This window comes from Dipodomys spectabilis, unplaced genomic scaffold (genome assembly GCF_019054845.1).
Source record: "Dipodomys spectabilis isolate Male_0828 unplaced genomic scaffold, ASM1905484v1 ptg000062l, whole genome shotgun sequence".
Classification (NCBI taxonomy): Eukaryota; Metazoa; Chordata; class Mammalia; order Rodentia; family Heteromyidae; genus Dipodomys; species Dipodomys spectabilis.
Window position 1 is genome coordinate 2,412,084 of NW_024870739.1, and position 20,150 is coordinate 2,432,233.

Genomic DNA, 20,150 nt, shown 5'->3' on the forward strand with positions numbered 1-20,150 from the left:
CATTTACAAGATCCTAGGTTCTATACCCAGCACTGAAGAAAAAATGGAAAAAAAAAAAAAGAACAACAACACCTACTTCAAAATCTCAGGCCACTTTTTCCATAAGAGGAGATTTTCTGTTCACAGTCCTTTAACATGGACACCATGGTGACAGGCAAGTCAGGAAACAAGGGTCAGTTTTCAACTTCCCAGGCAAGTGGTTTAAATACAGAGTTAACATGTGATTTGAGTAGATCTTCATTTGGATATGTGCAAAGTCTTTTCTTCAAAAAAAGAAACACTTATCTCCCAAACAAAATTTTCAAATCCCAAGCAAAGTTTGACACATGTACAGATAGGTCAACAGTTCCTCTGGGATTACTTTTTATAAATATCTGCAGTAAATCCCCCCCCCCCCCACTCCGCCCCTGATTCCCACCCCCCCAATGTGGCTAAGAAACTCTCATCATAGTCAAGGCACTGGTGGCTCATGCCTATAATCTTTGGTACTCAGGGCTGAGATCTGAAGATTGTGGTTCAAAGCCAGCCTGGGTAGGAAAGTCTGTGAGACTTTTATCTCCAATTAATTTTTTTAAGCTAAAAACAGAGCTATAGGTAAAGCGGTAGAGCACTAGCCTTGAGAGAAAAAGGGACAGTAAAGAAAAAGAGAGAGAGGGAAAAGAAGAAAAGGAAGGAAGGAAGGAAAGAAGGAAGGAAGGAAGGAAGGAAGAGGGGGGAAGGAACGAAGAAAAGAAGGAAGGAAGGGAGAGAAAGAAGAGAAAGAAAAAGAAAGAAAGAAAGAAAGAAAGAAAGAAAGAAAGAAAGAAAGAAAGAAAGAAAGAAAGAAAGAAAGAAAGAAAGAAAGAAAGAAGGTAAGGAAGGAAGGAAGGAAGGAAGGAAGGAAGGAAGGAAGGAAGGAAGGAAGGAAGGAAGGAAGGAAGGAAGGAAGGAAGGAAGGAAGCAAGGAAGGAAGGAAGGAAGGTAGGTAGGTCTCAGTTCCATGGTTCAGTTCTAGAGAGTGTTAACTTCCAGAGAGCCTGTGTGTATCTAAATGCTCGTGGGACCGCTGGGAAGGACAGGAGCCCTTTAGGACCTAGGCAAGAGCCTCCCCAATGTCCCCCCAGAATAGAGGTGTCTTGAAGGTCATCCACTGCCCAGGACCTGGGTGTGATTCAACTGTTTCTTCCCCAGCCTTGGCTCTTCTTGTCACCTCTGCTGATGAAGCAGTCTGTTTCCTGGCTGTGACCCAGAGGGAAGGAGGAGAGGGACCTGCCTACAATAATGTGACGACGTAGAATGCGCAGGGCATTTTGATTAAAAACAACAACAACAATACTTGGTAATCAATGGAACCCTGTCAAGCCAAAGTATCAAATCACCAGAGGGAAACAGTAACTTAGCTTTCCTGAATCGACACAGGCAAACATCATTTTTCCTTAAGATCATTATTTAGCACCGTTGTCTCTCTTTGGGAGTTTTGCCTTTTCCTGCAAGCCCTTGGCTGTGACAGCACTGTCGACTCAGATCAGTGGGGCTTTTAATCAGTAACACAGCTGGTGTGAGGGGCTCCTGGGATCCACAGTGAGCTCAGACCCTCAGCAGCTCTTCTTCCTGGGGGAGGGCCATCCTGGCAGGGGGGGAGGGGGTATGGCGGCCTCACAGTCTCCTGGGCTTTCACTCGAAGCGACGCAGGTGATTGTACAGTGACTGGACGTAGGTGAAGACACACATAGGGTCTGGCTTGCGGCCCATCACCATCATGTCCTCCACTTCAATGAGGCGTTCACAGTTGGCCAGATTCCTGAAACACAGAAGCGTCCATCAGAACTCGAGGTAGCACGCTGTAGGACTCAGCCTGGGGCCAGAAGTGTTCCGTACACACAGGGAGCTCAGATGCCTTCCCCCCAGACCCCAAGAACCTTCAGAGGCATTGTCTATCAGTGTGGATTAAATGCAAACAAGCCAGGCACGGTGGCTCACACCTGCAATCCAAGCTACTCAAGAGGCTGAGATCTGAGGATCATAGTCTGAAACCACCTGAAAGCAGGAAAAATCTCTCAGACTCTTATCTCCAATTAATCACCAAAAAGGCAGAAGTGGAGCCATAGCTCAAATAGAGTGTTAGCCTTGAATAAGAAAAAATGCTCAGGCATCACCGGACAGAGGTGAGGTTTAGTGAAGCTCCCCTTTAAATATAGGAACTCTTCACTTAGGGTTCTTCAGGCCCTGAGTTAAAGCCCCAGGACTGGCACACTCACACACACACACACACAATTTAAATGCATGTGAATATGTATTGGAATGTCAGAAATGAGCATGAACTATAAAAATAAATGTAAACTGAAGGAAAATATAAATTCACCCATTTGCCTCCTGCAACAGTGTTTTTAAACACTTTAATACTGTGACCTATATAGTAAAGACAGATAATTTTCATCACGACTCAGGACACACACACACACACACACACACACACACACACACAGAGTCTGCCCTCTATGACCACAGCCATGGATTCAAACTTGGGTTGAAAATAAGGGGGAAAAAAAACGACTGTACCTATATCAAACAGATATGCTTGCTTTTCTTCCCTTTATTCCCCAAACAAAATAGGGCAAATAGTCACATGGCACTTACATCGTACTAGATGTTATAAATAACCTAAGGGCCTGGCACGGAGATGATACCTGCATCCTAGCACTGTGGAGGCAGAGGTAGGAGGTTGGTGACTTCAAGGCTAGCCTAGGCTACATAGTGAGGCCCTGTGTCAAAACAATAAAAAAGAGGGGACTTAGCTCAAGTGGTAGAAGACTATTATAGCAAGTGTTCAATCCTCGGTACCACCAAATATTAAATAAATCTAGAGACTGTGTGTGTGTGTGTGTGTGTGTGTGTGTGTGTGTGTGTGTGTGTGTGTGTGTGTGTGTGTGTGTGTGTGTGTGTGTGTGTGTTGGTACCAGGGCTTATTCTCAGGGCCAGGACACTCTACCTTTGCTTTTTAGCTCAAGGCTGGCATTCTACCACTTGAGCTACATCTCCACTTTTCTGTGTTTCAGTGGTTAGTGGAGATAAAATGGAGAAATGCTTCTTTGCTCTCCCTTCCAGTGGGTCTGTTGGGAGGCTATGGCTCCCAAAATACATTCTTGTTTGTGTATACATGTGCCAATCCTAGAGCTTGAACTCAGGGACTGGGCACTGTCTCTGAGTTTTTTTTTTTTTTTTGCTCAAGGCTAGTGCTCTAAACACTTGAATCACAGCTCCATTTCTGGCTTTTTGGTAGTTAATTGAAAATGAGGGTGTCAAAGACTTTCTAGCCCAGCTGATTTCAAACTGTGAGCTTCACATCTCCATCTCCTAAGTAGCTAGGAATACAGGTCTGAGCCACTAGCACCCGGCCACAATGTGTTCTTACACACCTGGTTCCCCAGTGAGCCCAGCAGAGGGACAAGCCACCTCAGACCTACCCACCCTAGAGCTCACAGCCAGTTCAACATGACCCCCACTGGCCTCTCTTCCAGGACACAGCACAGGGCAGCTCCCCGGGCTGTGTGCTCCAGAGACAAAGACTGTAACATTACCCCTGGGCCCTGCTCTGTGGTGCTGGGCAAGTGCCAGGCCTCCTATCAGAAACCAAATGTCAATGTGAAATGGAGACACCTGTCCCGGATCCAGTCCCCCACTCCTGCCCCCAAGGCTGGGGCAGGCAGCTATGTAAGGGAACCCAGAAGCTCCATGGGGTAAGAGTGCACTTGGCTGGTGAGCAGGCATCCTCTCTCTCTGGCACCTGCCAAGTCAAGGCTCTGCGTCGGGGAAGTGAGCCCTGTGACAGGACAGGCACGCAAAAGGTGCTTTGTGGCCACCCCAGTTCACCTTTTAGAACCATTGCTTGCCATCTGATACCTGTCACCCACCTCTTCCTCTCCCTTCTTCCCTACTCCCAGACCCTCTCTTTTGAGGACCCCAGGTGTGTGGGAACAGGCTCCACATGAGCCCTGGGCATCACAGCTGACAGCCTAGAACTCCTGAACCCCAGCTTTGGAAGAGACCTCAAACAGTACCCTGCCCAACCCCCCTGATCAGAAGCCAGCCTTCTGCAAAGCCTGGCTCACCCACCATTGGATCAAAGGAAAAGGCCCTGAGGACCATGCCAGCCCTTCTGAAGAAGGCCGTGGCCGAGACAAAAGTTGTTCTTTATGCTGCTTATACCATTTTTGCTTTTTTGCACTTTCTGCCTATCAGTCCCACAATGTTCTGAGTCAATTTTTCTTTTCTCCACGGTAGATGCTGATGACTCTCACCTAGAATTCTAGCTAGTTAGGAGGCTGAGATCTGACAATCAAGGTTTGAAGCCAGCCTGGCTAGAACAACCTACAAGACTCTGAACTTCAATTAATCAGGAAAAAGCTGGAAGTGGAAGGATGGCTCAAGTGGTAGAGTGCCAACAGAAAAAAAAAAAAAAGCAAGAATGTAAGGCCCTGAGTTCAAGCATGCGCACACACACGCAGGCGCATGCACACACACACACATACACACACACATGCACGCACGCACACACAAGAGAAAGAACAACAAAAAAAGAGTCCACCTTTATAATAACAATAAATTTTTTTAAAGAGATTAGAGTAAGGTCTCACCCTGGAACCACCCTCCACTGCCCAACCAGCTATCCAAGGGCAAGATGCTGGCTTTCCAGCAGGCAATCAGACACTGAATTGCAATGCATCTGCCCCTGCCCTCCCCCACTGTCATTTTGAAGTTGAACAGAAGTATATGAAGTCTTGAGAAGGGTGTCTCAGCATGTGGCCACCCTGTCTCAGCTACACCCTCCTTCCCCTCACACATATACAACCTCACACATATACAACCTCCCATCATCACCCACTTCTTCCCCTGGGAGGGTCCAAATGCTCCACCAAACAGAACAACGTCCCAGACTTGAAGGCCATTACACAGTCCACAATAGACCTGTAGGGGCGTTGGCCTTCCAGCCTAGCTTGCTCCTGCAGAAATCGTGCATTCCCTCAGAGATATGCTGGTGCTAGCCACAAGGATGACAAGATTCCTCAGGCTGAACAGAACTCAAACAGGATCCAAGAGAAGTGATCATCACCACTGATTCTGTGTGTGTGTGGAGGTGGGTGGGGGAGGCCGGGGTAACTGGGTCTTGAATTTGAGAGGCCTACACACCCATTTGTCTTTTTCACTCAAGGCTGGCACTCTACCACTTGAGACAAACCTTCACCTTTGGCTTTTTGCTGGTTAATGGGACTTTTCCACCCCGCTGACTTTGAATGTCAATACTCAGAGCTCAGCTTCCTGAGTTGCTAGGATTACAGGTGTGACCCATCAAGACTCAGATGTCACCATCAACTTTTACCAAAACAGTAGAGCTCTCAATTCCTATATACATTTTTTTAAAACTGTCTTTGTACAAATGATCCAAGCTTGTTTTGTTTTTGTTTGTTTTGTCAGTTGTGGGGCTGGCACTCTAGGCCTGGGCGCTGCCCCTCAGCTCTTCAATTCAAGGCTAGCACTCTACCACTTGAGCCACCACGCAACTTCCAGTTTTCTGGCGGTTTACTGGAGATAAGTCTCATGGACGTTCCTGCTTGGGCTGGCTTTGAACCCCGATCCTCAGATTTCAGCCTCCTGAGTAGCTAGGATTACAGGCATGAGCCACCAGCACCTGGCTCCAAGCTTGTTTTTAAATACTTCAAACTACATGAAAAAGTCCAAACCAAAAAGAACAAATCACGTCCATGCCAGCAGACAGCCAGATCTAGGGGTAACACAGCCTACTGTCGCGAACCCTAAAGGCTCCCCATGTCTTGTCATCTTTGGCTGCCCTGGGCTAGCCCGTAAGGGACACGAAGGAAGGGTAGGAGGGTGTTATTTTTATTTTTTAAAGCTTGCTCTAAATGTGGTCCAGGATGCCAGAGCTCGGACTGCTGCCTCCTGTCTGGTTTTAGACAGAGACACATGGACACTACAAATAGCCTTTGAGCCCCTTCTGCTGAGGGTAACCGGAGAGCAAGCCACATTCCAGGCAGGGCAAGCGGGAAGCCTCGGGCCGCACGTCCTGTGCTCCGGCTCTGCTTGGAGATGGGGGAAAAAAAGATGCACAAGGGTCAGGCGCCCGCTCCACTCAGCCCCTTCCATAAAAGGGACTGGTCCAGTCTCGTTCCAAGCGCTGAACACCTGTCACGCAAGGGAAGCTCACCCTGCTGTCAGCACCACATCACTCACACAGATTAGGCCACAAGGAATCTCTGAGCCCAGAAACTATGGGGATGGGCAGCACACACAACTTTCCTTCCAAATGAATCTTTGTGCTTCAAAGGCATTTGCTCACAGACAGTTCTAGAAATATTTCCTTCCAGATGCATGGTTTGTGAATACCATGTTTTCCTATCTTCTAAAAGTCATGTCTTGCTTGATAGGACCCCAGACTCCTCTTGTCAAAACTGCTCTCAAACCTGCCTTTCTGGGCAGGGAAGGTGGCTCAGTGGTAGAGCGCTTGCCTTGCATGCATGAGGCCCTGGGTTCGATTCCTCAGCACCACATAAGCAAAAAGAAAAAAGCCAGAAGTGGCGCTGTGGCTCAAGTGGTAGAGCGCTCGCCTTGAGCTGAAGAGCTGAGGGACAGCGCCCCAGCCCAGAGTTCAGGCCCTATGACCGGACCCAAAAAAAAAAACAAAACTGCCTTTCTGTGGGGGCACCAGTCACTCACGACTGTAATCCTAACTACTCAGGTAGCTGAGACTTGAAGATCGGGGTTCAAAGCCAGAGAGGCAGGAAAGTCTTTGAGACTCTTATGTCCAACGAACCACCAGAAAACTGGAATTGGCGCTGTGGCTCCAAGTGGTAGAGCACTAGCCTTGAGGGAAAAAGCTCAGGGACAGTGGCCAGGCCCCGAGTTCAAGCCTCATGACCCACAAAAACAAAACGAAACAAAAACCTGCCTTTCTTCATTCTGTTTTCAGCCGCAGAGCTCTTCTTGATGGTTTCAACAGTCCTGTGTGACTACCCAGATGTTGCTGGCAAACCTCAAACACTCCCAGCCAATGTCCTTAAGCAGGTGTTCCTGAGCTTTCTTAAATCTTTTCTATCCAGTCTCCAAGAAACTAGGAGATCCAAGAGGCTGTTTTCCCAAGAGGCCCCCAGGCCTGGAGGCCGCCCGCTCCCTTGACTCCCTCAGCTCCCTCACGTACCTGAGCAGTAATCTCACAGATGACTCATCAACAGAGGCATGTCCCCGGCTCTGAACGAGCTCCCCACACAGGCCTGCCTCAGACACCCTTCCTTACCCTCCCACCCTCCTACCCTCCCGAGTCAGCAAAAAAAAGCCAGAACACTTTGTGGAGGCCCCTTCACGCCCGCCTCCCTCCCTGCTGGAAACAGGCTCAGGCCACAGGGAGGCAGGGCCAAGGTTTTTACCCTGCTGTTTGCTCTGCAGAGGAGGAGGCAAGGCCATGGACCAACCCCACCCCCACCCCCTCGCCACCCCCAGGTTGGAAATCAAAGAAACATCTGCTTAAAAGTCTGGAGGCTTCTGTGAACTCCAACCTCTTGCTGGGAAAGCACAGTCCGAGATGGCTCTTGTTCTCCCTGCAAGCTGGGGCGTGGAGTCCCCACCCTGTGACCCAGGGTGTCCCTCTCTCTGCCACAACCCAGCTGGGTCTAGGGCTGAGAGTGACCAAGGTGGTCAAGATGATGAGTTGGCAGTGACTCCCAAGTGAAGAGCTCTAAGCCAAGCATCACCCTCCCCAGCTGGAATGGGTCTTGGGCAGCCTATGTGGGAGCCCCAACCCTACACATTCTAACAGTTTGATTTTGGACGATGGCCATGCCTGGGTTTTGAGCAGCTGGGCCTCCTCCTGTGGGCCACCCTCGCCCCACATCACGCTGCGACACTTGGCACAACTCCATCACCGTCTGGCTTGTTGCGTAACACACTCATCCAAAGCTGTTTCTGCTATCAAGATGACAACTTAGCCCAAGCAGCCAAGAAAGAGAAGGCTTATAAAGTATACAAGGAGGTCTGTGACCCCAAAGGGGCTGAGAGTCTGAATGCATCAGCCGAGACAACAAAACAAGAGGGCCGAGGCTCCAAAACCCCAGGCCAAGTTGCTCAGAGGGAGAGAGTTGATTCTGTCCCCAGAACAAGCTCTGCTGCCCCAGAGAGTACGTCCCTTTGGCTCCAGATGAGCTTCCAGTAACAAGCACAGGTTATGAGCCAAGCTGGCTCAATTCCCTCTCTGGCTCAGCTCAGGGCCTGGAGAAGGAGGCTGGGCTAAGTAGTTGGGCCAGGAATGGAATGAAGTGGGTAGGCAAGGCTGAGGGTGCTGTGTGACCCTGGGCAAATCCATCGCCAGGCCTGATCTTTTACCTGTGTAAGGAGAAAACAGACCTGAAGGCCTCAGGTCCTTGAGCACTTCCGCAGACCCCCATCTGGGGCAGAGTTTTGCTCCCAGTTGAGGCTAAGGCTGGTAGGCTGCAGGGCCTGCTCTACTCACTCAGCCATGGTAAAGGCCAGCTCAAAGTTCTTCTGACGCTGCGTGGGGCTCAGGGAATTATAATCGAAGGCATCGGGGAAGAAAGAGTGCACCAGGGCGCAGAAGGCCATCCCGTCACTCCAGCTAGAGGAGAAGTTTTGCAGGTCCACATGCTGCAAGCAGGAGGAAGAAGGTCAGTGGGATGGAACTCCAACCCCCCTGCTCCTCCCATCCAATTCAACCCCACAAGGCAGGTAGATTCTCCCAGCTCTTCCTCAAGACCTGCCATCGGCCCTGCTCAGCAACCAGACCCTAACCACTAAGATGAGTCTGCATATAGATCCCAAGATCCAAATTCTGAATTTTCTGTGTGTGTGTGTGTGTGTGTGTGTGTATTCATTCACAGGTACTAGGGCTTGAGTTCAGGGCCTCAAGCTCTCAGTTGGCTTTCCAACTCAAGGCTGGCACTCTACCACATGAGCCACACCTCTACTTCTGGCTTTTTTGCTGGTTAGTCAGCGATAAGAGTCTCATAGATTTCTCTGCCCAGGTTGGCTTCAAACCATGATCCTGTCTTAGCCTCCTGAGTAGCTAAGATTACAGGGGTGAGCCACCAGTGAGTGCCCAGGTAATTCTGAGTATTTCTAAAGTTATACTGCAGGTGACTAGGGATCTGTGCTCCAAGGACACTAGTTCTCTGGCTCCTGTCCCTCCCTCCAGCCTACACCAGCTCTTGCCCAGCCAGGTGGCCAAGAAAGGGGCAGGGCCTTGTCTGCCTGGGCCAGGGCTCACCTGGTAGCCCAGAGTCTTGCTGCGACACCACTCAAGCAGGATCTGCTTGATGCTGCTGGCACTGGCCACACCAAAGCTCTGTGACCGCTTCAGCTTGGCTCGGGTCTCCCCTTTGCCCCTGTGGAGAGAAAGCAGGAATGCTGTGAGTGCCAAAAGGGGGCATGCTGCTATACCTCTGGTCTGCTCACCAGGGAGATACTGGATCAGTGCATAGCACCGGCTGTACAGCTCCTCAGATGGCATCTGGCAGGACCTTCTGCCTCCTCCAGCTGTCCAGCACCCCTATGTTTGGCCCACAGTGGGAAGCAGGGGTTGCTGGATAATTCCAAGACGGGACTTGAGCAGAATGGTCTCAATCCCCTCTCTCCTCTGCCTAGACCCCCCCCTTCTTTCATCCCACTCTCCTTCTGGGATGGGGGTCTCTTTCTGGTAACACTTCCTAGCAAGGTGAGATGCCTTCCTCATAGGGCCCAAGGATACTTCCGATAGCCAAGGTCAAATTGTTGGGTCAGTGGGGACTTCCTGGGTCTGACTCCCTTACTAAAGCCAAGTACGGACTGGTTATCAGCCATCATCATCATCATCAAAGAAGCATGACCCACACTCTGCACAGCAGGCACCAATACTGGGCTCTGACAAGAAGACTAGGTAAATAGGCACCAGTGGGCCAGGAAGGCTATCACTAACAGAGCACAGCAGTGGCCCGTGGATCCTGGGTCCCCTATGCCACCTCTTCAGTCCCCAGACAAGTCAAGCCCAATAGTTAGGCCAACCCACCCTCAGCCAGAAACTCCAACCCTCTGCCAGACTCCCCAATCTTGCCCAGAAAAGAAAGGAGCAACGCACCCTGAGGAATTCAGGCATAGCAGTTACTTGTGACCACTAGGGGTGCAGAAATCCTGGGTGCTTCTGAGTGGGGGAGGAGGGTTCTCACCAGGCCTGGCCTGGCTTCTAGCCCCACAGCCCTCTCTTCCCAACCACTGAGGCTCTCTAGTCCCCAGCCCACCCTGTAAAACAGCCCCGGCCTTGAGATCTGATCTTGGGGACAGCCCCCCACCAGGGGGGACGGTAGGGCTCAACTTTGAGATGCAATACCACCAGACCACTCCCCCCTGGGCCCTATGTGGTCTGGGAGCAGGTGTCCATACTTGCTAGCTGTTTCCTGCTCCCACTTTTCAAACAGTGCCTTCCGGGCCTGCGCTCCTGAGGTGCGGGGCAGCGTCTGAGACCTCACCAGCTCGCGACGACGCTCCCCTGAGTGAAGGGTCTGAGTTATGGCTGGTGGCTGCGGGGAGGGGGGTGACTGGGGTGGTGTCACCAACGGAGGGCTGGGGAGAGGAGAGAAGCACCGAGTCAGACACACAGACATCGAGATTAGTATTACTAGCTCCTCTATGGGAGCTGAACCCAGCACTGAACAAGAGCAAGGCAGGCATTCTGCACCATGACACTGAGAGAGTGGAGCAGCGGGCAGCCAGCAAGCCCACCTGCTCCAGGCACCAACTTGCTTGGCAGGTTTTCTGAACAGAGCCACTATTTGCAGCATGCCTGGCCAGCAGGCTCAACTGGGAGGGAGAGTGGGCCCCTCACTCTGAGAATAAGCAGCCCTTGAGGGTATCGATACCTGGAGAGGATAAGGGAAACCCTCTCAAGCAGGAGGTGTACCCCACCAACCATCAGGACCAAGCCCCCCTCCCCACCACCATGAGATAAGACCCCTTTTGTTCTCCCCCTAGAACAATCTTCCAAGAAGTGACAATTATCCTTTTATTATTAAAGGGGAAAAAAATGCTAAGGTTGCCACCTACCCCCACTCCCAGTGAGTCTAGCAGTCCTGTGGAAGCAGGACACCCACAATCCCAAAGGAGATCAGCACTACAGAGAGCCCCCATGGGCTTTCCCAGGGCCCCCTCTCCCTCCAGGCTTCTCAGGCACCTGCTCAGCCCGTGGCAGGAAGCAGAGAGGAAGAGTAAGGGAGAAGGTGCCTCTACCTGCCCACCTCCCATGAAGGCTGAACCTGACCAAACACACCCCCAATCTTTGCCCACAGAGAAGTCAAACTGCAGCCATGCTTCTCCAAACAACCCCCTTCCAGAGCCCCCCAGCCACTTTACTGCTCCAGTGACTCACACCCTACCTGCCAAGAGCTGCCCTGGCTCTGCAGAACACCCACCCAGGAGGGTCAGCACACAGAGCTCCCAGCAGGGGTGGCCCAGCCCCTGGCTCCCAGCTGGGGCAAAGAGGCCAGGGACTCACCTGTCCTTGTGCTTGCCAGCTGTCACTGCCCCATACCCAGAGCTTGACAATGACCGTGTGAAAGAGGAATTCTTCTCTGCTGGATGAAAGGAGATCAGAAAGAACACACTTGGCTTCTCACACGGGGCTGGCCTCAGCCTCCCTTCCTTTACCCGGCCCTACCTCATTTACCCAGCCTCCCTCTGTGGACCAGCAAGAAGCTGGGCTAAGCTGGCTCTGCCTTGGTAAATGACGATGAGAAAGTGGGATGGGGAAATTGAATGATGCCATCACAACAGTCCCTTTAACTGTCCTCCTTCCATGCTGCCCTTGAGGGTACAGAGCCCAGGGCCTCCAATGCTGTGTGACCAGCAAACACTGCCTCTAATCACTGAGCCTGCATTACAGAGAGCCCCCACGGGCTTTTCAAGCCTCCCCCCGCCCCCCACCCGGGCTTCTCCAGGCACCTGCTCAGCCTGTGGCAGGAAGCAGGGAGGAAGAGCAAGCCCACATCAGCCCTGAGGGGTGCTGCAGGGCGGGAAGTCCCCATGACCATCCCCACAGGTGATGCAATTCATGACATCTCTGGAAAGTGCAGGTCCCTTTTGACATGACAGACAGATGGCAGAGGTAGGAAGGGACCTGACCTGAGTTTCTGAGTCCCCTTCCAGCCCCCCAGCCCACCCTCTCCTGCTCCTACCAGTGGGACTGGGGATCCAGAGGGCGGTGACCTCGCTGGGACTGGGGCTGAAACCTAGGGTGGCAGCAGAGGTGGGTGACAGAGCTGCAGCCGACGTCTCCCCAGAGAACTTCTCAGAGACACGGGTGACAGCCATGACTGGCTGGTGAGGCAGCCGTAAGGAGAGGCTCACTGGACGAGGCCTGGGGGACTCTGGTGCTGAGGTCTGGGCAGACTCTGGAGGTCCCTCGCCTGGGCCTGGAACGTATGACCCATGGGGAAGGTCAGCTGGGGAAGCCACAGGGGCCTCAGAACCCCCAAAAGTCTCCTTGTCTCTGAGCCTCCTCCTCCCACCTCCTCAGGAAGGCATCCCTCACCACCCCGGCCTCCCTGACCTGCCTTACTAGGGATGTCTTGCTATTCTAACCAACACTGATTCTTCTCAAACCTCCCCTGTAGCCAGCTCAATAAATACTGGTTGACTGTGCACTCTACCTGCCTCCCTGCCCTAGACAATTGCTTGCTTTCCTCTAGAAACCAGGAAGCTCACAACTACCCCAGAGCTCTCACTTCCCGCTGTGTTTGGAAAGCTCTATACATTGAATGAAATGGCTCCCTGCCAGCCACTTTGCCTATTGGGCTAAGCCTCAAGCCCCACCCCAGCCTAAGGATGCTTGGCCCAGCAAGGCCCTGACTCCCAAAGGTACCCAGATGCCTCCCTCGGCCCCTACCTGCGGCTGGCTGGTATCCATTCTCCATAATGCAGGAATCTGACGCTCGTCTTGCCTCTGGCTCACCAATTTCTTCATGATCCACACTCTGTAGAGACATCATCACAACTGAGGCCCTATTCATGGACCCACCTCAAAACCACTTCCTAAAGCCCCTCCTCGTGTTGGCAGGACACAGCTCCAGGAAGTATAGTGCTAGCCAAGGTGAGGAGCAAGCTGAAATGGAACCCATCTAGTAGACGGGCGATCTGATGGACAAACACCTTTACTGAGTTCATCCCAGAGCCCACTAAAGCCAAGGACAGAGATGAGATTGGGGCTCTGACTGCAGCAGTGAGTTAGGTGACTCCATTCCTTTTTGCAGGCTGAGCCAGACAACAGGTCAGGCGACTATGGCCCTTGCTCCTCTCTGTAGTCAGGGCTGCCCCCACAAGAGCAGAAACTTTGTCCTGAATACAAGAATACAAGATTCCCCCAGACTACAGGGGTCTGGTTGCATTCCTGCCACCCCTGCATCCCACCAGGGGTACACCCGGAGGTGGGGGCCAGCAGGAGGCAAGCAGAGAGAACAAAGAGCAAGGTGGGGGCTGGGATCTTCTGGGATCCCAGGGTTGATGGAGCCACCTCCTGTCCCCTCTGAGTCTGAGAGCCACAGAAAGTTAGGAAAGTGCTATCTGAGTATCTACTAAACTCATCAGAACCCTCTCTCGGATGGAACCTGGGGTTCAGGGGAGTCATACGCAGCCAGAGATGTCCAGTGAAAACAGCCAGGATAATGGCCAGAGGGCAAGCCTTCCTCTCCCTGGGTTCTGCCTCCTCCCAAAGAGGCAGAGGGCTCAGAGCGGGGGTTGGGAGGAGTGGTCAGTCTGGCAAGAGGGGCCAGAGGCAGATCCTAACCAGACTTTGGTAACAGGCCACGGTGAGTGGCTTGAAGGGCCAGCTGTGCCCCTCCCCCAGGCATCTCCAGAATATTTCCTGGTCTCCTAGCTTCCCAGACAACAGTTTATCTCCAGTATCAGGTGGCTCAGGTCCTCTTGCAGCCTGCATCAGGGGGAATCAGGCCAGTGGGTAGCACAGTCAGTGGTACCAGACTAGCATGAGGATGCTTAAGGCAGACTTCAGTTCAGAAGGGCAGGGAAGGCACCCAGAAGCAGGGCTGCCTGAGCCACATACAGAGTGAGCCAGTCCCAGAGGGTGACTGAGGGTCACCAAAGCAAAGCCATCACGGCTCAAACATTGTGAGCTGGATGATCCTGCAGCCCACACTGCTGGCCTGGAGTACTGGAACTTGACCTTAGACAAGGAGCCTATGGTGTGTGTTAGACACACTCTTCAAATGCTGGCCAGAGTTGTGTGAAAGGAGGAGATCAGGTGGCAAATCAACTCCATAGGCCCTGGTGGAGAAGTGGGGAGGGGATATGGTGCATGGATGTGGAAGGGCCAAGGGCAAGGACTCCAGAGCTTTGAGGGAAAAGGAATCTGGATAAAAGGGTGAACAAACAGAGCAGGGGAAAGGATACTGAGGCTTGGGGTGTGAATGACTGGCAAGGCTTGGGGGAGAAACAAGGATTCCCATTTTAGATGAGATGGGTATAGGACTGAGGAGGTAGCTAGCATGAGTACAAAGGAAAGCTGGTGCAAACAGTCCCAGCTCTCATAGACTCCTGAAAGCCCTCAGCATGGATCAGGGGCCAGGGCGCCCTGCTATCTCAGGAAGCAGGATGGGCATACACAAGGAGTCAGCAGCAGCAGCAGCAGCCAACAAGATAGGGAGAAACACAGCAAGAGAAGAGACCAGGGAGGGAAGCCGGAACACCAACATATCCAAAGGTGGTGTAAGGTCAGGGATGAGGTGGTCAAGATGGGATGGAAGACATGTCCATTGTGTTTAGCCAAGAAGAGGTCACTGGCAATGGATGTAAAAACAGAACTAGAGGCGTGCTGGAGAAACAGGGGAAGGAGCCAGCAGCCTGGACTGCAGACACTTCTCCAGCTGCCCTCATGCTGGCCATGGGAGGGAAGCCAGAAAAGGGGTCTCAACGGTTTCTCCAGCTAGAAAGCCCACAGTGCCAGGCCGAGAGGAGGACCCATCCACAGGGTGGAACCCTGGGGAGGTGACAGAAGACAGGGCCAGGGCAGTCCTTCAACTTCAGGAGGGTGGAGGAGAATGAACAGGCCCGCCTACTCTCAAGACTACAGGACCCCTGCATAAAGGTAAGGTGTCTCCTGTGCTCCCTGAGAGGACTCCCCTAGAGGTCTGAAGCCCAAGCCAGAGGAAAACCAGTCAGTCCAGCCAGAACCCCAGCTCCTGGTGTCACCTGGGCCTCTCTTCTCTGGGGTCTCCACGTCCCCTCACCCATCCCACGCTGGCCCAACAGGTTCCACAGGTCCAGGCAGGGGCCTCAGAGGTACAGACCGGTGTTGAAATCATTTTTTCCCCAGGAATGTAGGTGTCAGTGAGGGGTCCCCCCACATGCTTGTCACTACATGCTGAAGGCCCCGCCTCCCCCATGGTGCTCTCTGGGAGCAGAGGGGCAGGTGGGAAGGAAGTTCTGCACCTCTGCATTAGCTTGCTTCCTGCTAAGGGGTCTCAGGTGAGGCAGGAGCGATAGCAGCAGCAGCCACGGGTGTGGAGCTGAGTCCAACCCCCTCTCACATGGGGAAGGGGCTGTGCCCATGCCTCAGGTCAAGAGACTATTCTGAGATCACCCTCCAGGCCCCGGCAGGGAGGAACAAGCGTGAGACCTGGGGAGGGGGAGGGGGTCTTCAACTAACACAGAGCCCTGAAAGCAAAGGCTAAGTAAGCAATGGTCCCAGTCCTAGGCCCATTCTAGGGGGGACCTCTGGCATGCTCCCCAGAGGGCCATTATCTTTGTGTGGTGGGATAGCCTAGCCTAGCCTAGCCGTCAGGTGGGACTCAGGAAGGAGAAATCACCATACAGCCCTGAAGGTGAGGGACAGAGCTGAAGACCAAATGTCCCACTTCTGTGTTGTAGGAAGGGACAGCAGGCCTGTAAGAGAGCCAGGTCTGGGAACTAATGGGGGGCGGGTAGAGAGGCAAAATTGGGGGATGAGAGAAGTCTGATTTCAGGGACTCAGGCAGGTGGGACCCTCTCCCTGAGGGAACTTGCAAATATTTTTGTGGGCTATGGAAGGATGTCTTGGGACTTTTGTCCATGTGTGTGCTCCCCAGAGCCCATGTGGGCTAAACCTCCTTCCTTTAATGCTTGACACAGCTGCCCAGCCAGTCTCCACTCACATCACAGCTTTAAGGCCTTCATCCAAGCTTCTCCCCACAGGATCCAACTCCCTTATCACACTGCCTCTGGGAAAGGCAGGCAGATAAGCCGAGTCTGGTTTCTCTCATGGTCAGGCCTCTGACACTGGCTCCTGGCAGTGGCTCCTGAGGGATTGTGCTGCCTGGCCACGGGGACCCAGCAGCTTTAGCTTAGCCTAGGATAACATTTCCAGGGAACAATTCTGGGCCAGGCTCTTAGTCCTGAGGCTGGACCTGACCTCGGGTGTCTGCCCTCCACTCCACTCCCGGCCGGTGCCCAGCCCACTGTGGTTCCCCTCCTCCCTCCTCCAGGCCAGACACCAGCAATGGTTCTGGATGCTTTCATTAACCAGGTCAATTGGACACAAAGTACCCAGTCTGCTCTGTATATGAGGCCCAACAGGCGTAGGCCAAGCTCCCTTGGTTTAGATCCAAAGAAATCCAGGCCTAGCTAAAAGGAGATGCCTCTGAAAAACCACCTGTTTGTCTACTTCAGCGTTTCAGGCCTCCTGCTGGGAGTCTTCCCCAATTATTCTCCTCCCTCTTCTCTGTCCTCCTCCCTCCCTGGCTTCCCTGACCATCCTCTCTGCCATCTAGGCCCATGTTGAACCCTGCTACAGCAAGTTCAAGGTTTGTGTATTCAGAAGTGGCTTGCTTGATCCAGCCCATCTGCATGGAGATCAGGGCACATTTATATGCTGAGGTCTACCCAGCTCCGGGACAGGAAGTACACCAGCTTCCACCAGGCCTAACCACAAACCACCCGCTTGTGGCCACACGATGAGACCCTTACATCCAGATCCATGCCACAGACAACCAGTATTCCAGCACCCAGCTTTGTTTCTGGCCAGTTTGGCCCAGAAGCCCTGATTCCTGGTTTGTGACTAATCCTGATCACAGGCCACTTGCTGGTGGATATCTCGCGGACCCCGAAGACAGGCCTAACCTGACCTGACTGTAATCCAATGATGCCCCAGGGCATGGTTCTTCTCTCTGCCTCCATTCTCATGGCCAAAGTCCCTGCCAGCATCCTCTCAATCCCCTGTCCAGACTGCCTCATCACACACACACAGCCACACAGGCCACAGGAGCTGGATCATGCCCAGGGCTCATGGGGGCCCTCACACCAGCAGAAGACAGCTCGGAGCATGTGGTAGCACTCCTGTGAGGGTAGACTGACCAAGGCTTGTGGGGTCAAGCACATGGGAGCTGCCCCAGGCCCAGGAGCTAGGGCTCAAGGGTAGCACAGCCTCTGGTCTACCCCTTACCCACAACTCTTGACTATGCTTGGCTATTAACACTTCTGAAATACTCAGCCTACCCCCACGCTGGGCCTCTATCCTTGGTCCCAACAGGCTGCTATCCCCAATCTGTTCTTCCAGAAGTTCCCCCACTCTGGATTTCTTAATGGGCTCTTTGGATTCTCTTCAGCCCTGAAAGTTCTTTGGCCTGGTTTTTGTTTCTTTCGAACTCTCCTGCCTCTGCCCAGGGCTCCTTCTCAGCAATTATGCTCAAGATCACACCTTGTCTATAACCTGGGCTGATAGCTGTGCTCAAACAACCCCTCACCTCCAGCTCCGACCACTCTCTAGACCCCCTGACCCAAGAATCCACCTGTCTGGGACAACTTTACCTGGATATCTCGCGGACCCCGAAGACAGGCCTAACCTGACCTGACTGTAATCCAATGATGCCCCAGGGCATGGTTCTTCTCTCTGCCTCCATTCTCATGGCCAAAGTCCCTGCCAGCATCCTCTCAATCCCCTGTCCAGACTGCCTCATCACACACACACAGCTCTAGCTCAGATCCTTCTTTCCTACTTGGTCCATCACAACTAAGTAGCTCACCTCCATTCATCCTCTGCCCATCCAGTCATCGCTGAGGATGGCACCCTGCCCCTTCCCTCAGCCTGGATGAATAATGGCAAATTCCCACTGAAAAAAAAAAGCCACAACTGGAAAGGATTGTGTGTGTGTGTGTGTGTGTGTGTGTGTGTGTGTGTGTGTGTGTACAATTCTGAGATTATTTTTCTTAAGAGCTCAGACAGCTGTTTCCTTGAGCAAACAAGAAGCAAATGTGTTTAAAATAAAACTTCAGAAACCCATGACACTGCTTATTAAGCACGTATGAGCTCACAGTGGCAATTTTACACCAGAAGCATATAGACTCTCACACTCATGGGACACATGTCAGTGTGTTTCCCGACATGTCACATGGAGTCCTGGGTGTCCCAGGACAAAAGCAGCCAGGCAGCCTTCACAACTCAGCCTCCACTCCCAGGCCTGCAGGCTCCGCCCTTGCTAGTTCTAATTTATGGTTATTCTGAAGCTGCACAAACTTACAGCACTAAGCCCTGGGCCTCCAGCACAAGCCCTCCTTGGTTATCCACTGGGAAAGTGTCTGCTTGGTTTGGAACACAACATCTACCCAACACAACATCTACTCAAAGTGTTGGCGTTGCTCAGCCTGGGGCCATCTCAACCCTCACTAGGGCACCTGGGTAAGGGGGTCAGTGGTGCAGACTTCCTGCCTCAGAGCACATGGCTGGTCAGGAGGGTGCATCCCCCTGACATGCACACACCATGGAAGCATTCTAACCAGGCCCTGCCACACCAAAGGAGGCCCATGCTCAGACTGGTCCACACCAGCCTCTGGCCAGCCACTGACCCCAGAAATCTAGACACTAGCTACGGCCAGTTCCTCTCTCTCCCTTCGCGGTAAAGGATTTGCCCCCCTGGAATGTCAGTTCCCGAAAGCAGCTGCTCAGCACCCTCTCCCAGACTACATCCCTTAACCCACCCCACCCCCACCCCTACCCCACCCCCATTCACACACAGGGGCTTGAGTTCTCAGTCCCGGTTAATCTATAACCTGAACGGTCAGGCCTCGGTGAGGCAGCAATGTTGGGTATCGGAATGAAGATGGAGAGGTTGGCTGGGGTTGGAGGGGGTGCTAACCCATTCCAACATGTGGACGAGGCCCCAGGCTGAATACAGAGCTCAGCCTCCAAGATCTTACTGTCATGGACAAGGGAAAGGGAGATGTTCTACTCAGCACACAGGACCCAGCTCAAAAAAAAAAAAAAAATTGCAGGGAGGGGGTGAGAGACAGGTGCAGGGAAGGGAAGGGCTGGCTATGAAGTTGCTTCTCCTGCCTTGTCTGACACTTTAGTAGTGGGACCCCTTTACCGAATCCCAGCAGCAGGTGGAGGTACAATCCCGGTTCCAGAGAACCGCAGCGAGCGCGCGCGCGCACGCACGCACGCACGCACGCGGGGCGGTGGGGCGCCCGGGCATCGGGCTACCCTCCTCAGTGCCCGCGCAACCGCCTTCGCCCCGACGGGCCGCGCTGCCCCAGGACTCACCTGACTGCGGCCGGACAGCGAGAAGGTGGCGTGGCTGGCGAAGCGGGCGGTGCCCAGACGAGGTGCGCGATCCGGAGCCCCGGACGCGGGCGGGGGGCTGGAAGTGCCGGGCGCGGGAGACAGCCCGGTCGCCAAGCCCAGCGCCTCCACCTGGCGCGTCAAGCGCTCGAGCTGCGCCTGCAGCCGCTGGTTGTCCCGCTGCAGCTCGGCCACGGTGCGCGCCAGGGGCGCGGCCAGGCGCAGCGCCTCGGCCACGCGCCGCTCCACGCCGCGCTGCAGCCCCTGCATGTCCTCGTGCAGCGCGCGCACCGCGCCCTCCAGCGCCGCCTCGTAGCGGCCCAGGGCCTCGCGCACGCCGCGCGCCTCCTCGGCATCCGGGGTAGGCTCCATGGCCAAGCAGGGCGCACCGAGCGCAGAGCCGGCTGCAGGACGGAGGGAGAGAATCCGAGATCCACCACTCAGTGCCTCGCCTGTCCCCCCCGCCGCCCGGCTTAGCCCGAGGGGCGGCCGGAGGGGCGGGCGCGGGGCGGGGCGAGCCCGCTCGTCCCAGGACTGGGCGCCGCGCGGGGGGCGTGGCCGCGGGGGCGGGACCCAGCCC

The 20,150-nt window shown here is 53.6% G+C and overlaps 1 protein-coding gene across 2 annotated transcripts; it reads right to left on the reverse strand.

Moving 5' to 3' along the window:
• Positions 1 to 942: 942 nt before the first annotated feature.
• On the reverse strand, positions 943 to 19,942 carry Smtnl2 (smoothelin like 2). 2 transcript variants are annotated; one of them, XM_042680599.1, is made up of 8 exons: positions 19,553 to 19,942; positions 12,911 to 12,998; positions 12,201 to 12,437; positions 11,522 to 11,597; positions 10,414 to 10,593; positions 9,266 to 9,383; positions 8,495 to 8,646; positions 943 to 1,780 (listed from the first exon to the last, which is right to left on the reverse strand). In XM_042680599.1, the coding sequence occupies exons 1-8, from the start codon at positions 19,940 to 19,942 to the stop codon at positions 1,654 to 1,656; spliced, it is 1,368 nt and encodes a 455-aa protein (XP_042536533.1). In that variant the 3' UTR covers positions 943 to 1,653. The 2 variants fall into 2 exon arrangements, with proteins under 2 accessions (XP_042536533.1, XP_042536531.1); XM_042680597.1 differs by having other exon boundaries at positions 11,522 to 11,600.
• Between the last annotated feature and the right edge of the window lie 208 nt (positions 19,943 to 20,150).

Bases quoted from the DNA above. Each gene is read 5' to 3' on its own strand.
- Smtnl2 (XM_042680597.1), bottom strand. From the start codon at position 19,942: ATGGAGCCTACCCCGGATGCCGAGGAGGCGCGCGGCGTGCGCGAGGCC. The intron at 11,601-12,200 runs GTAGGAGCAGGA...CCTTTCATCCAG, and splicing joins CTGGATCCCCAGTCCCACTG to CAGAGAAGAATTCCTCTTTC. The intron at 1,781-8,494 runs GTGAGTAGAGCA...TCTGTGTTTCAG, and splicing joins CTGGCCTTTACCATGGCTGA to GAATCTGGCCAACTGTGAAC.